The sequence below is a fragment of the Hibiscus syriacus genome, unplaced genomic scaffold (assembly GCF_006381635.1).
Source record: "Hibiscus syriacus cultivar Baekdansim isolate YM2019G1 unplaced genomic scaffold, ASM638163v2 tig00111273_pilon, whole genome shotgun sequence".
NCBI classification, from domain to species: Eukaryota; Viridiplantae; Streptophyta; class Magnoliopsida; order Malvales; family Malvaceae; genus Hibiscus; species Hibiscus syriacus.
The window spans coordinates 714,822-730,572 of record NW_024063040.1 but is presented as its reverse complement, the minus strand read 5'-3'; the positions used below and the strand labels follow the sequence as shown (position 1 = coordinate 730,572).

The window sequence follows — 15,751 nt, the reverse complement described above, 5'->3', positions numbered from 1 at the left end:
AGAAATGGTCCCTACCTTTCTACTAAGCTCCAAATTTGTCCAATCAACTTTCCAAATCATGTAGAATCATTTTAATATTAATTCTAACTCATATGAAAATTTTGTAAAATTTTCCTATTTTAATTCACTTGGGTCGAATACTCTAGGTAAAAATCCAACGATTTCCAATTTGTTTCTAACATGAATTCAAGTTTCCAACTTCAATTTCATGCAAATCCAATCAATTTCATATCAATTCAATCCAAAATGAATATTTCCATAAACCCTAGGTTATAATCAAATCCTTATTTGTGCATTTTCATTTTATTCCAATCATCCTACACACTTGAAAACAACTCTATAACACCATTAACATAAAAATAAATCAATAAACCATCAAACTCCAACTTGTTCTTCGTACACCATAAATATTCATTTTCACTTTTTAACATGAAACAATAAAATACTTATACCAATTTATAGAGAATTTGATGTAGGAAATTTTCTTATTTCACAACTTAGTCCTAAAACTCAATAAAATGGACTAAAAATTAAAAAAAAAATAAAACTTGCTGACCTTCTATGGAGGTTTCGTTCAGCTTATGGAGAAAAAGAAAGAATTTCAAGAATTTTTTTAGCAATAACTCTAATTTGGGCCTTAAAAATGAATAAAAAATTCATTTTGACCCAAAAGTTAAAATTGCCATTAATGAATCCTTATAATTACCCCCATGACATCCATTTATCTCCAATTTAATAATCTTAAATAAATGTAAAAATCGTATTTATCAATTTCCCTCTTTTCCCTTCTAATTTTCTAAAAATTTAATTTAGTCACTAAATTACACCATTATACTTTATGGTGCAATTCCACCCAATTCCACTAATCAACATCAAATTCTATTTATTAAAATTATTAGTATAATTTTTCTAGCCCAAAGCTAGCTTTCTTCCAATTTTGTTAGCTTCTGATTCGATTATCTGATTCCATACCAGATTTACTATTTTATAGCTTTTACTACTTTATATTTATCCTAAATTTTTGTAAGTCAATAAACAAGGGGTAAATTGTTCTTTCCAATCATTTAATTTTCTTTTCACTCCTATTTTAGTCACTTAAGTTTTAATTTTTTAATTTAATTACTAAAATTTTAAATTATTCATATTTTGGTCATTCAATCGCTAAATACAAAATTATGTGATAATTTAACATACTACAATAAAACGATGTCATTTTAGAAAGAAAGAAAAAAACAAATTTACATTAAAATAATATTTTAAATCTACATAAAATCTAATTTTTTTTGTATTTTTGTATTATTTCATTTTTTCTTTATCCTAGATCCTGATTATCGTTTGACTTCATCAATCACTATTGTAGTTATAGTTAATAATGGTCGATGTCTTGATATTTTTTTTTATCAAACTTGCTTCGACTTTTTAAATGTGAATTTAATATATATTCAACATATAAACACTCCAAAGTCCAAACTCTGCGGACTGATATATTTTCTTATTAGATTTATTTTTTTATGCTTTTATCTTCAGATTGATTGAGTTTCTTGACAACAATCCACCTACTATTCAATCTTACTCACATCTAGGGACGGGCAAGGGTCGGATTTTTGGTTCACCCAACCCAACCCGACTCGAGAACAATGAATTCTCCACCCTAGATTCGACACGATCCGACCCAAACAAGATTTCACCCGATTCGACCCAAAATAATAAAAAAATATTATTTTTATTCAATAAAAATAGTGACTTAATTGAAAAAAATAATATAAAGAGGGATATTATTGTAATTATTTCTAAATATATAAGGTAAAATTATATATTTTTCGGGTTAAGTCGGGTTGGATATTTTTCATCATAAACTCAAACCCGACCCGAACAACACATTGAAAAAAACCGACCCGAACCCGATTTAAAAAAACCAACCCGATCGGGTTCGGATCTCATGCCCATCTCTACTCACATCGGATTTTAACCGCTCTTTATTTTTTATTTTAAAATTTAAATAATTATATTAACCCCTTTTTCCATCCATAACTATTTGCTTAGTGGTAAAAAGTTATAATAAAAAATCAGTAACACACTCAAATGGGATGGTTATGTCAATATGTTAGACAATAATTCGATAAGATAATTCCTCAACATGTTTTTGAAATCTTAGGACAAATATTAAGCTGGCGAAACTGAAAAATTAATTATTGTTAGAAAACATAAGCATGCAAAGGTTTACTAAATAATCAAAGAACAAGTAAAAGAAAAACACCAGGACAGTAGGAATCTAATCACCATCATAAATTTATTACTTTACTCGGTATATTACATGCGCATCCATTCACAGTATCACTGGAAACTACATATATGATCTGCACACTTTTTTCTATCATTCAACAACATCAGCCTTTGCAACTCTCTTCTTCTTCTTCTTCTTCTATGCAACTCTCATACCCATGAAAGCAGAGAGTACCTCTGAAGCAAAAGACGAACACAAACGGGTATGAGAACTCCTTGCTTATCAGTGGTCACAACCCCAATGTTCTTGAGTATATAGCCCTTAAACTCCTCACCAAGGGCATCGCTGTTGTCTTCTTGTGAGATCCTCTTATCAGAAAAGGCTTCAAGTTTTTTGTCATCTTTGATTTCCAGCTTCTTTTGGCTACCAAATGGTTAGGTAAGCAATTTTGAACTTCATCTTTGTGTGATAGGTGTTTCTTTGAATATCTAAATTATCGTTTTTTTTTCAGTTTGAATATCTAAATTCAGAATTGTTTGTTGTTTTAAAACCAAGTTTCCTGACTCACCATATCGATTGAAGGATATTGTAGGTAATGTTTATATAGCGGACACTTTCATCCCAATTAAGATGATTGTTGAACGTTTCAGATCTTGGTGTCCTCCCTGGAGCAGTTGCCTTAAGTTTAATGTAGATGGTGCAATAAAGTCGGTTGGTAGCGCTGGTGGAATTGACAGAATACTTGGGGATAGTACAGGTAATTTTGTAGCATCATTCTCGCTTCCGATTTGATCCGATTCACCGATGATGGCTGAGATTGTGACAATCGATAATGCTGTTAAAGTTTTCCGTAACTCGGGTTGGCATGACAATCTCAATTTAATTGTAGAAAGTGATTATGTTAATGTGGTGAGATGGTTGGAAAATTCTTCAAAATCCCCTTCTCAGTAGGTTAGGATGATAAATGCAAATTCGAGTACAATTATTCAAGAAGACATTTTAATATTCCTGGATCTCACAACAATGTAGCAGATAAGTTGGCAAAAGAAATTATTTTGTAAATGCTGTGTTAGGCAGCCATCAGTTGATCGATGTGGTGGTTAAGTGTGGATTGGTTAAGGTTGTCAGATAGTCTCGGAACTGGAAAAACTTAGAATGGAAGCTGTTTGTGTTACTGGGCAGTACGGTTTGAAGAAGCCATTTGATAGTGGATTTCCCATTGGTTTATCATCTACAATTCAGTATTCTGCCTTGCAAATGTCTTTTAGATGTTTTTGGGAACATTGAAACTGGAAAGAAAGAATTAGTTCGAATTTTGAGATCGAAACTTAACTGGAGGAGCCATTGCTGTCTTTAGGTTAGCATGGGAAGATATGGACAAATTTAATCCAGATCGACAGAAGCAGGTTGAGAAGTTCCAAGCGATGCTGGGCCTGACGGTCATGTAACTCCGTTCCTATTGCTATAGGATTTGGATGCACACGGATCTCTGGAGATTAAAGCCGAGAATTGCTGGATCCATGAATAGTGGGATACCACCTAACCTGAAATGGAAGATCTATTTCATGATTTCGAGAAGGGAGTTGTATCAGTGGCATGAGAGAGAGAGGGGGGGGGGGGGGCTATGTATGTTGGAGAAGAGTTTCGTTCCAGTTGTTTAGAGTGTTGACATGGTTTTTTAGGAGTTGAAGTGGCCTTTGATGCATTGGTTCCTGTAAAACTCTATTGTCTCCTTTTATAATATATTGCAATATCCGACAGTCTTTTTCCCTTCCGCTGCGATCGAGTTACGAAAGCGTTTTTAACAAGGTCTTTCTTTTCAGAAAATAAAAATAAAAATTTAAGCTTCATTGGAGCCCAAACTATACAATTTCTTCTATTTAAGTGCTCAAAATATGTTTCAGTCGATCAAGTACTTAATATTATTAACTTTATATTTTTAGGTGTTTGGAGTGTCATCATTATTAAATTATATCATTAAATGACACATGCTACCATTATAAAATTTTAAAAATTTATATTTTAAAAAAATTTAAAATTATCTGAGCGTTACATATATCACTTAATGGAAGAATTTAACATCATTTACGACTGATGCACCTAAAGTGTAACATTGTAATCGTTGGACACATGAACTAACCGAAAAAAAATTTAGACACCAAAATAAATAAATAAAATATAATTTAGGCATTTATTTTGCATTAAACCTTAACTTTAAGAAAACAATGATTTTAAAAAAATGATTCAGAAATTAAAAAAATAATTATAAATTACTCTGTTAGTTATGTCATTATTTTAATGAAACAAAAAGTAAATAATATGTATAATTTTAAAAAATAAAAAAATAAATATTAAAATAAAATAAAAATAATTTATTATACTAAATGTATAATTTACTTTATTTTTTCAATTTCTTTTTTTATCTATTCACTTACGTTAAGTTTGAAATATTTTCTAATTAAACGAATGTCATACTCAAAGAAGAAATAAGTTTTGTAGAAAAAATTGAGACTCATCAAACTTAAATGACAATAATCGTTAAAAATAATTAATTTTTATTTTAATCTTCAAAATTTATATAATATATCAAGTTATTATTAAACTTTTATTTTTTTCTAAAATTATCTTTTTTATATCAAAAGAGAAAAAAAAAAACAAGAAGATTCATTCTTAGGAAAAGATGACACGGAGAAATGAGGTGAATATTTTTTATTTGTTGCGATAAATGATATGGTAAGAAGAATTTGTAATATAAGTAAATATTTTTTATTGTTTAATTTATTTTCACCACAATATCTTACGCAGATTTTCGATCTTTGAGATAATGGCGACTCTGGTTCAGCTGCCTTCCTCCTATCTCACGCCACGCCTCACTTTCGACAAACTCTTCTTTGGTCCTCTCCTCCCCATTTCCACAAGCACAAGGTTGCATCTTACCTTTTCTATTTTCTCCATTCAATTTCACTTCTCCGGTTTCTTTTACATGAAACTTGACCCTTTTTTTTTGTAGGCATAATTGGGACTTAAACAACTCTGGGAACTGGAGGCTCTGTACGATAAAGTCCAGACTCACGAAAACCAAAGAGTCGCCTTCGACAAACCCCACGATATTACTGAAAGAACCTCATAAGTATTTTGATCAAGTAATCATCACCGTCCGTTCGGGTGATGGCGGTCACGGTGCCGTCCTTACAATGCCTAACCAACAATGAGCTGTCAAGTCGCTAGGAAAATATGAGAATAAAGAGAAGTCAAAGAAGAAGCCTTCGTATAAAAGGGATTTTGATGGGTCGCTTATCCTTCCAGTGGGTGTTCACGGCGGAGATGTTGTAATTTAAGCTGATGAAGGGAAAGATACGTTATTGGAACTTCACGAGAAGAGCCGGTATAATGCAAAACGTGGTGGCAATGTCGATGCCATGGGTGTTTTAACTTCTCAGTCGCGTGATGACCTTGCTGCCCCAACGTTGCGTATCCCTTTTCCTCTCGGTTTGTAATATTACCCTGCTGATACCATCTATAACATTTGGTTTTTCTTCTTTAACATTGAATTTCAATTGTTAAAAGTGTCTACGAGTATATAAGAGCATACCACGGAGAACCCTTTTTTTTATGCTCTTTGCGTGGCCTGTTGAGATGGTATTAACAATATGTAGATGCTTCCAAATGCATAGTGTCTTACTGGTTGTATTAATTTGCAGGCACAGTTGTTAAACGCAAACGTGGGAAATTATTGGCTGACCTAGCGCAGCCTGGTGATGTAGTACTTGTCGCTAGGAGTGGTCAAGGAGGGGTAAGAATCACTACTTAGTTGTTCAAACCCACAGAAACATTAAAACTTACTCAGTAAAATGTCAAAATGGCGTTTTGCATTTTATAGTCTGAGTAAGGCTAGTCTCATGTTTAGTAATTTGATGCTTTTTCCTTTCTTAGTCAATGATCATAAAACACAGAATGTGGTGGGTTTGATAATAACTAAGATTTCAATGGATCTGGTCTTATTCTGTCTGATTTTGGATACACTGTTCTTAAGCATGCTGTATAACTTGCATCCTCAATATCAACCAGTGTTTGACAATTTAATTTTCTTTGTTCTGCGGCAGATTAGCTTGTTAGAAATGCCAGAACACGGAAGGAAAAAGTTGATGTCTTTAACCACAAACGTGATGAGAGATGAAAGCGATAAAGTGTCTTTAACCACAAACAGCTCACTTGAATGAAAACTCATGGTTTTGGGGGTTAACAATGTGATATTTCTTTATGTTTGTTGTGCTAAATTCATTTTATTTTTTGTAGGTTTTAATTCTTGGTCAGCTGGAGTGGAGGTTAGTTTGGAGTTGATTCTTCGAGTTGTTGCTGATGTTGGGTTGGTTGTAAGTACTGCATCCTATTATTTTCCATTTTTCTTGCATTTATATGTAACATGGTTTGATTGACATTTCCTTGTAATCTGTGTTTCTGAGTAGGGAAGGTCACAAGAAACAAAAAGCATAATAATTTATTATAGTGCATCAAATTGGGTATAGATGCTGATATTTTATTTTTCCTGCAGGGGCTTCGCAAATGCAGGCAAGTCAACACTTCTAGCTGCCATTACACTTGCAAAACCAGATATTTCTGATTATCCTTTCACAACATTGATGCCAAATCTTGGGCGGCTTGATGGTGACCCTGCTCTAGGAGCAGGTAAAATATTCATCCGAAGCAACATTGGCTGATTTGCCTGGTCTCATAGAAGGTGCACATCTGGGCAAGGTAATTGTCTTTTTCAACTTGTTAAATTGCTTCTTCTAATTTTATTGTTTCTAATTGAGACATTATAATCGTTAGGGTCTAGGTCACAATTTCTTGAGGCATTTAAGGAGGACACGTGTCTTGGTCATCATGTTGATGCATCAGCTGAGGATCCTTTGAATGACTACAGAACTGTCAGAGAGGTATGTTTTCCCTTGTTCATATTTTATCTTTTCTTATTTTATATTCACTTCATTAACATTATGTCACCATCTTACTTCTATCTTTTTCATTGATGGAATAATTGGTTTTAAGTTGTAGCTTTTTCGCATTCTGTGGTTTTAAAACACATTGTTGGGGGGTTGGGAAGGGGGTGTGTAAATTTTGTGTTTGGATTTTGGACATCAATTTTGGCATTTAAAAACATTTAAAGTTGTGCTTAAGTTCTGCAGACATTGTTAAAGATAAAAGTCTTGCCTCAGCAACTATCGGCGTCTAAATATATCATGTTTCATACTGAATGCTCATTTAATCTCCTCTCACCAATCACCATAGTAATTACGATTTGCAGGAACTGCAGATGTACAATCCAAATTACCTAGAACGACCATATGTTGTAGTACTCAACAAGATTGACCTTCCTGAGGTATGTCTCTTACTGTTAGGGATTTATCCCTCTTGAGAGAGTGTCCTATGTGCGAGAGTTATGCATATAACATGTCTGATATCTCTCTTTTCAACAAAATCTAAAACGTATCTGGTTGCTACCTTAGGCAAGGGATAAGATTCCGCATTTAACTGAAGAGATCTTAAAAATTGGAAGTGATATAGTACATTCTAAGTTGGAAATGAGTTCTAGTGATGAACTTGAATCATTGCCCACTGAAAGTGATATGGGTTCAGCAATTTATGGTGATGATAAAATGGATAAAGGAATTGAGGACTATCCCCGGCCAGCTGGTGTTGTTGGTGTTAGTGTTTTGTAAGTACTTGTTTCTTAAGCATTGTTGTTTTGCATCTCTAATTCCTTGGCTCATTAAAAGTTACATCTTGATACTGAATTTTAAGGTTCAAGATTGATAAGCTGCCTGAGTGTAAGTTGTTTGGATATTGAGCAGGAAGGGCATCCAAGTAAATGAGATGTTGAAGGAGATAAGGGCTGCCCTAAGGAAGTGCAGAGATTCAAGCGAGGCACTGGAACTAAATGTGAGATAAATGGAGTACTGCGGCTGTAAATGTACTAATTCAACATGTTTGAAGTTGAGTTGCTGATGTGAAGCTTACACCAAATTTTCTCCATTGCCAATGAATCCTTAAAACTGTTTTGGTCCATGCACTAAAAATGATACAAGACCGACTCTCTTAAAAGCTCAGTACTGCCATATTTTAGATCTGCAAATTCAGTGCAGAAGTTTTCGCTGTCTTGAATATGTATAGAGCTCCTCAGTGCTCACTGTCATATCTTCGATGGGATTTTGAAACTATGGAGTAAAGCAAATGATTGCTTTAATTTCTCTTACGATAATCATTAAGTGCTTAGATGAATGAAAAAGATTTTGTGTCGTGTATCATATGTTTCTGCATTTCTTTCTTTTCTTCTAATTCCTGTTACGCATATGGAGAGCTTTAGGGTCAGACTTTCAGCTGTGGATTAATGGGAAAAATCATCAAGATTAATTGATTTTTGCACCGACTTTAGATGACCTATGTTGATATTCATGAAAATACTAGTTTCGCAACATGATCTAACTTGTTTTATTGGTGATCTTAGTAGATCCCCTGATAATTGTGTAGCTCGTAAATAAGATGATTTGTATTGTACTGTTCTTGACGCTTATATGGGAGTAGGGTATATCGTAAGTTACCCGTATTCAACGGGTTAAAATTCAAATTGATTATTGGTCGAATTTAAATATTTTGATTTGAGTTAATCTGTAACATGATTAAATTTCTATTTTAAAAACTTTAATTTGATTTCAAAGATTTAGAACTTATATTTTACTTGGTGTCTAGTTTTCATTGAGCATTCATTACTTTTTTTTTTCTGAACTTGAAAAATAAAAATCGATCTACTTGAGTCAAATCCTTTTGTGGGTTTTTCTTTTCTTTTTTTTAACCTTTTTCACGTTTGAGTCCGAAGCATAGAGCAAAGGGATGCATGAATGAAGGACATTCTTGAAAGTGCGTTCAGATGTAGTAGGGGCTCCCACGTATTAAGAAACGCATTCTCATTTGTCATTTATAAATGTGTCCTCCTTTGGAACCCTCAACCCTGGGACGTTATCCTCCAAACACGTCATTCCCAGTTGATATTTATCCCTCCCCAAAATCCAAAAACTCACTATTTGACCCTGAGTTTGTTTACGGACTAGAATGAATCTGGGACAAGTGTGGCTATCACAGATGCCAATGAGCTTTGCTGTCGACGCGTGCAAACTAGGTTTCCATGCCGTGTATCATCTCAAACCCATCTTAAGACACGTTCTATAATGCTTAATTACACCCCCGCCCCCACCATATCAGCTCTTAATTCTACCTCTTTCTATCGTATAAATATTCAGATAGTGTGCTTATCAATTACTACTTTTGTTGTTATATTTCCTGCCCTGGACCCTGGTTCTTTTTGGAACAATGTCGGCTTCAGTCATGGATGGCTCCGAAGAAAGAAAACAAGTGAAGAAAGTAGCTGCACAAGCGAGCTCGAGAAAAGGCTGCATGAGAGGGAAAGGAGGTCCGGAGAATGCTCTTTGCACTTACAAAGGCGTAAGGCAAAGAACTTGGGGCAAATGGGTGGCTGAAATTCGTGAACCCACCCGTGGTGGTCGTCTTTGGCTTGGAACTTTTGACACCGCTCTTGAAGCCGCAATCACTTACGATGCTGCTGCACGTAAACTCTACGGCTCGGATGCCAAGCTCAACTTGCCACAATTAACTCTTAACCCTCACCATCCACCACCCAATTCTCAGGTCGGCCCAATAGGGAACCGACCTCTAAACTCCGCTACGAGTTCATCAAACAGCCCGATTATTATCAGCGTCAATGATGCAACTCCGTTGAACAATAATGATTCAGTTGACGTGTGTTTCCCCAACGACAACATTGCTTCTCCAGGGAATATGGCGGAGAACAATGCCAAATTTGGGGAGAGTGAAGATGAAAGCGGTGGGGTTTGGGAAAATATGAGTGTGAACTTGCCTCTTTTAGATGACTCCATTTGGGCAGAAGCTGCTATGTCGTTAGATTTTGCAATGATTCCAGGCATTCTTGGTACAAACCTTGCCGATGCCACTGGCTGGGACTCCTTGCAATCCCCATGGTGCATGTAAAACTAAAAACTAGCTTTTAGCTACATGAAATGTCTATACACTTGCAGTTCATAATCACAGCCATGAAACCATGGTTTTTTTCTGGGTTTTTCATGGCACACTCTTTTTTAACAATCATGTATGTTCCTCCGAGTATCACTCACTATGTCGAAGTGCATATCCTAGAACAATTCGTTAGGCAACTTAGGACGTGGAAAATAGAACAATTCGTTAAGAAAAGGTCGCTTGCCGACTAAACCAACTGTGCAATCATATCTGCTAAGAGCCTACTTCAACAATGGTGGGCCATGCGCTTTTAGAAACCCAAATAGAAAAACTCATATTTTTAACTGACGTAACATTGAACCAAAAAGAAAAGATTTTGTTTTTTGTAAAATTAAAACAGGTCCAATATAGAAGAACCGAGTTTGACCCGATCAGGCAAGGATCCCGACAGAAAAGGAAATGCAGCCGTTTCGAGTGACTCATTCATTACCAGATTTGATCAAATAAACAACAAATCAACGCCAGTATCTAATAATTAATTCAGCTCGTGGCTCTTCAGTACAACTCCATTTGGAAGTTGCACGCTTTCTACAAATAAATAAAAAAACGGTTGTGCCTGTTGCCGGCGAGAAACCATCATCTGCCCCATAGCTTCAAGCACAAACTCAGTAAACAACAAAACAAACCGGTCAAACTACATATGACAAGAAGTACACAGTTGTTTAAGGTTTTTGTTTTCGGTAGGTAAATTGATCTCTTATTTATATTATAACTCATTTAAAATATCCTACCAGAAAGCAGAACCGAACCAAGAGTTTCAACATCGGAAACAATAGAACCTGGTGGCACCCCATTTGAGAAGTCCTTTATACAATAATCTATGGAAAATTTTGTTGAGGAGATGAAGCGGGATAATGAGAAGGTAATATTAATATATTGTATCACATAAGTGAGTGTAAATGCCACACAGATAAATTCATTTTGGTTAATGTTTTGTTTACAGTAGAGAATTGAATCACCAACCTCGTTGGTTAACAATGGATGCGTGGATATTAGAGGAAAAATTGCACATAAGCAAACCACTGGAGGATGGAAGGCATCTCCATTTATCATATGTATTTACTAAAACTCACTCCCATGGCAGTTTTTGATGCACTAGCATGGTACTGGTCACTGATTTATGGGTTTATTTTTGTTTTTCTTTCTTTGAATTCTAGTTAATGAGGTTGCCGAGAGATTGGCCTTCTTTGCAATAGCAGTGAACATGGTGGCTTATTTGGTTTCCGAAATGCACCAATCGCTTCCATCTGCTGCAACTCATGTGACTGATTGGATTGGAGATGCTTATGTTCTAACTCTAGTCGGAGCATTCCTTGCCGATGCTTATTTGGGTCGATTCTTGACCATCATCATCTTTTCTTACATATATGCAGTTGTAAGTTAGAATCTCCATTGGCAATTTCATATGCTAGCTTGCAACTGAATCTGCTGAGTGTTGGACCATGTAACCTTTTTTTCTTCTCAGGGAATGGTTTTGCTCGCCCTATCAGCCTCCATAGACAGCCTGCGACCGCCAAAATGCACGGTGAGGCCCTGCATAAAAGCAACCGACAACCAAGCAGGTTTCCTCTTTATTGCACTAGCTCTTATAGCTCTCGGAACCGGAGGTATGAAGCCATGCGTTTCATCCTTCGGAGCCGACCAGTTCAATGAAGCCAATGAAAAAGAAGCAGGAAAGAAATATTCATTTTTTAACTGGTTTTTTGCCATTAACATGGGCGCTATATTGGGTATCACACTTCTGGCATATATACAAGAGAAGAGAGGTTTCGGAATCCCAACTGTGGCTATTGTTTGCTCCATTATAATCCTAGCTGCTGGAATACCCTTATTTCGTTACAAGAAACCCATGGGAAGTCCTTTTACAAGGTTTCTTCAGGTTCTCGTGGCTTCTGCTAGGAACCATTTTAATGGAGCTCAATTAGAACGTGGAGCTGTTTTATACGAGGTTGATTCGATGGAGTCTGATATATCTTGTGTTCGAAAACTGGCTCGAACCAAACAGTAAAGGTTCTTGGACAAGGCAGCAATGGTGATGGACCCTGAAGCTAACAGTAAGAACCGATGGAGGCTTTGCACAATGACTCAAGTAGAAGAATTCAAGTCCTTCATTAGAATCCTTCCAGTTTGGTCATCGACGATAGCCCTTTCAATCTCATTTGCTCAACTCTCAACCTTCTTCATCAGCCAAGCCACCATCATGGACCGAAAACTCGGCCCTCACTTCACCACTCCAGCAGGTTCAGCCCCTGTTTTCAGCACCCTCAACGCCCTCATACTCGCCCCCATCTACGAAGTATGGTTGGTCCCAATCTTATGCAAATGCACCAGTCATCACCGTGGCATTACCTCGTTGCAGAGAATGGGTGTTGGCCTATTCATATCCATCTTTGCAATGGCCTCAGCTGCTTTAGTTGAGAAGAGACGTCGAAACCGCCATAATCCGTCGTCTTTGACGGTGTTTTGGCTGCTTCCACAGTTCTTCTTGATCGGCAGTGCTGAGATTTTCACTTATGTGGGACAATTGGGGTTCTTTTACGACGAAGTGACTGATGGAACAAGAGATAAATGTCAAAAGTGTTTGAAACATCTTTATCTAGAAGATGGTCATCGAATCTTTTCACGGCAAGATCCTCATCGTCTTAGTTGCGTGGGTCTAACAAGATGAATCAGTGGACAGTTGGAAGGTTTAAATTGTGTTTGAAACATGTTATATGTTTCCTTTTCCCAGATACGTAATGGAACTTCATATGCAAGAAACACATGCAAATTCAGGTAATACAAATACCGCATTCTCCTTCGAAATTTTATTATGATTTAGAGATACATAACAATGTGAACATCAATGTCAAAAGTTTCCTTCTTCCTAAACCTAAAGCTGGTTTTATCTATAAGGTTGTTTCTGACATGTCCCCATTAAATGAAGTAAATGCCATGAGAAAAAGAAAATTTAGTTTACAGTACAGCAATATCTGACCTATTCATCTGCAGTGTCCTCTGCAGATTTTGTATACTCCGGCTTAAGCTCGTAACTTCCTTGATTGGCACCTCTCTTATTGTACACGCAGAGCTCGTTCAATATTTCTTTCAGGAATTGCTGCAAAGAAAGTAAAGCAAAATCTTTCACACATAGAATAAATGTAACTGCTAAGAAACCACAAAACGACAATCTACATGATACTTTTATCAAGCTGAAAAATATAGCTGATTTGATCCCGCGAAGGGATTTTCCTTTTTCGTTTAACAAGCAAATTGAATTTCTACCATATGGATAGAATCACATATTACAGCAAAGAAAACACTCAAATCACTGTTATAACCCATAAGACATATCCAGCGGTATAGTGAAAGATATGTAAGAGGATTACAGCTGGTTGATCAGTCTCTTGCACAAGTTGCTTTAAAGTCCAATTCGGTTGTCTCTCAAACAGCTTGAACATTATATGTTCCAGTTCCCCTCGATCCCTTCGGGTTCTCTTCACCTCTGATTGTTTAACTGGCATTGGTTTCTTCTTATCCTGCTCGGAGCAATGGACAATAGGAGACGTGAATCTATAATTCCAACTCCAAACTAGTGTATGTTTAAGAGCAAAAAATAGTAAACATCAGTCTCTAGAGACCATGTATCAAAGTACCTTGGGGTTGGATGAAATCAGGCCAATCATTCCAGGCATTGGCCTCATAAGCACTCCACGATCATTATCAATAACCTACAAAATTCATAAAAAAACACTTAAGATGATTGGCATCATAGTAACATTGGAAGGGGAAAATGTTTGTTTCCCCCAATCCAATGCACACTCGTTGACCTACCTGTGTTTGCCTGTTCTTGATCATAGACTTATTTGTCCTTTCTCGACACAATCTCCCGTATTCCTCTATGTTTTCCGCATGCGGTTTCATGTCAAATTTATGCTCAACCTTTCCTTCCATTGCAACCGCACCTATAACAAAAGCAGAGCTCAAGTCACAACCTAAAGCATAGAACTTAAGAGAAACATTAAGAGTGTTCTTATAAGAAAATAAAATCATGGATTCAATTGGCACTTCAAGATAGTTTTGAACATAATACAATTACATGACTAAGAAACACAAAAACAACGGTATCCATGTTGTACGTAAAACACTGAAACATGACACAGATACAAGGTAGGTCAGAAAAAAGGAACAAATCTAAATAAAAAATAATTGAACAAGATAAAACACATAAACTTGAATGATTGAAAAGAACCATAACTCTGACCTTGACTTGTTTCAGAGAAGACAGACATAGGAACAAAGTCTTTGAACATGTTCAAACTGTAGCTTTTCGGTATGCTTTCTGTCTCGGACCCAACCATCTCCATAGTAAACTGGTAAATGTCAATTCACAAAAACTCGTAAGAAACGAGACGAGGACAGAATCACTACTTCAATGTTTTCATCATAACAAGCGTGTTATCTAGTGTTTGCCTTGTTAGATTAAACAACAACAAAAATGAAACCTTTTAGAATAATTTTTCACCCGAAAACTATATTACAGGGCCAATTCGTGACCAAAAAAAGAAGAGAAATCGGCATGTACAAAAATTCAAAATTATCTGTAAAATTGAAGTAATCGTTCTCAACTATTCAGTGTTACCTGGGGCTCATCGGGTTTGAGAGGATCGAGAGAGAAGACGACCTTGGCGACAGGCTGAGAATCAGAAGAAGAATCTACATGGTTCTTCCATGACTTGGCTACCACCACGGGACACTTCATTAGCCATACCGATCTATCAGCTTTTCCCATGTCTAGAAAGCCGTCGTTACCGTGTTCTTCGTCCATCTTCAAGGTTCTTGTTTCCTTCGATCTCTGTAAAAACTGTATGAAACTTTCTTATCCACGTTTCGCTTGTCGGAAGGAAGATTTGGGGAAGTTTACAGTTTCTTCGCTCGGTTTACTTTGTAGTTTCTCAGTGAATTAGACCCTAACATATCGGAGGGAGCGAATTCAGGAAACCGGGTTTCAGGGGGAAAGGACAGGTAACGTGTCCGTCTTTTCCTATGTTATGAGGTTGAGGTTAGACCTGCCCGGTGTTCCTTGGCTGGCTCTTCAACCCAAACTGATGTCTCATTTTCGGCCATCATGCGGTCTTTTGGCCCATTAGCCATTCTGATTTTTTATTTAGCCCATTTAGAATCCAGGTTTTTATATTAGGATCCACGATATTTTTACACTATTCATAAAAATCGTCACGTTGAAGTTGAAGTGATGAATTTCAAGAGAAATTTTTTTTATTTAAATTTATCACATCGAGATGACGAGTTCTAATAAAATATATTTTTATTAAATTTTATCATATCGATGTAAAAAATTTGAATAAAAAAAATTTAATAAAACTCGTCACATTGATGTGACGAGTTCCATACATTATAAAAAATATCGTAGATCCCAAATTA

The 15,751-nt window shown here is 36.0% G+C and overlaps 2 protein-coding genes and 2 pseudogenes across 4 annotated transcripts; 3 read left to right on the top strand and 1 right to left on the bottom strand.

Moving 5' to 3' along the window:
• Positions 1 to 4,994: 4,994 nt before the first annotated feature.
• Positions 4,995 to 8,592, top strand: LOC120157569 (annotated as a pseudogene).
• A 997-nt stretch (positions 8,593 to 9,589) lies between these two features.
• LOC120157514 (dehydration-responsive element-binding protein 2D-like) lies at positions 9,590 to 10,378 on the top strand. 2 transcript variants are annotated; one of them, XM_039168612.1, is made up of 2 exons: positions 9,656 to 9,902; positions 9,933 to 10,378. In XM_039168612.1, exons 1-2 carry the CDS (start codon positions 9,674 to 9,676, stop codon positions 10,283 to 10,285), a joined length of 582 nt encoding a protein of 193 aa, XP_039024543.1. In that variant the 5' UTR covers positions 9,656 to 9,673; the 3' UTR covers positions 10,286 to 10,378. The 2 variants fall into 2 exon arrangements, with proteins under 2 accessions (XP_039024542.1, XP_039024543.1); XM_039168611.1 differs by having other exon boundaries at positions 9,590 to 10,378.
• A 772-nt stretch (positions 10,379 to 11,150) lies between these two features.
• LOC120157607 lies at positions 11,151 to 12,998 on the top strand (annotated as a pseudogene).
• Positions 12,999 to 13,106: 108 nt separating this feature from the next.
• LOC120157524 (transcription initiation factor IIF subunit beta-like) lies at positions 13,107 to 15,346 on the bottom strand. 2 transcript variants are annotated; one of them, XM_039168627.1, is made up of 6 exons: positions 14,952 to 15,346; positions 14,574 to 14,682; positions 14,144 to 14,274; positions 13,966 to 14,040; positions 13,699 to 13,848; positions 13,107 to 13,427 (listed from the first exon to the last, which is right to left on the bottom strand). In XM_039168627.1, the coding sequence occupies exons 1-6, from the start codon at positions 15,135 to 15,137 to the stop codon at positions 13,308 to 13,310; spliced, it is 771 nt and encodes a 256-aa protein (XP_039024558.1). In that variant the 5' UTR covers positions 15,138 to 15,346; the 3' UTR covers positions 13,107 to 13,307. The 2 variants fall into 2 exon arrangements, with proteins under 2 accessions (XP_039024558.1, XP_039024559.1); XM_039168628.1 differs by having other exon boundaries at positions 14,144 to 14,271; positions 14,952 to 15,345.
• Positions 15,347 to 15,751: the final 405 nt, after the last annotated feature.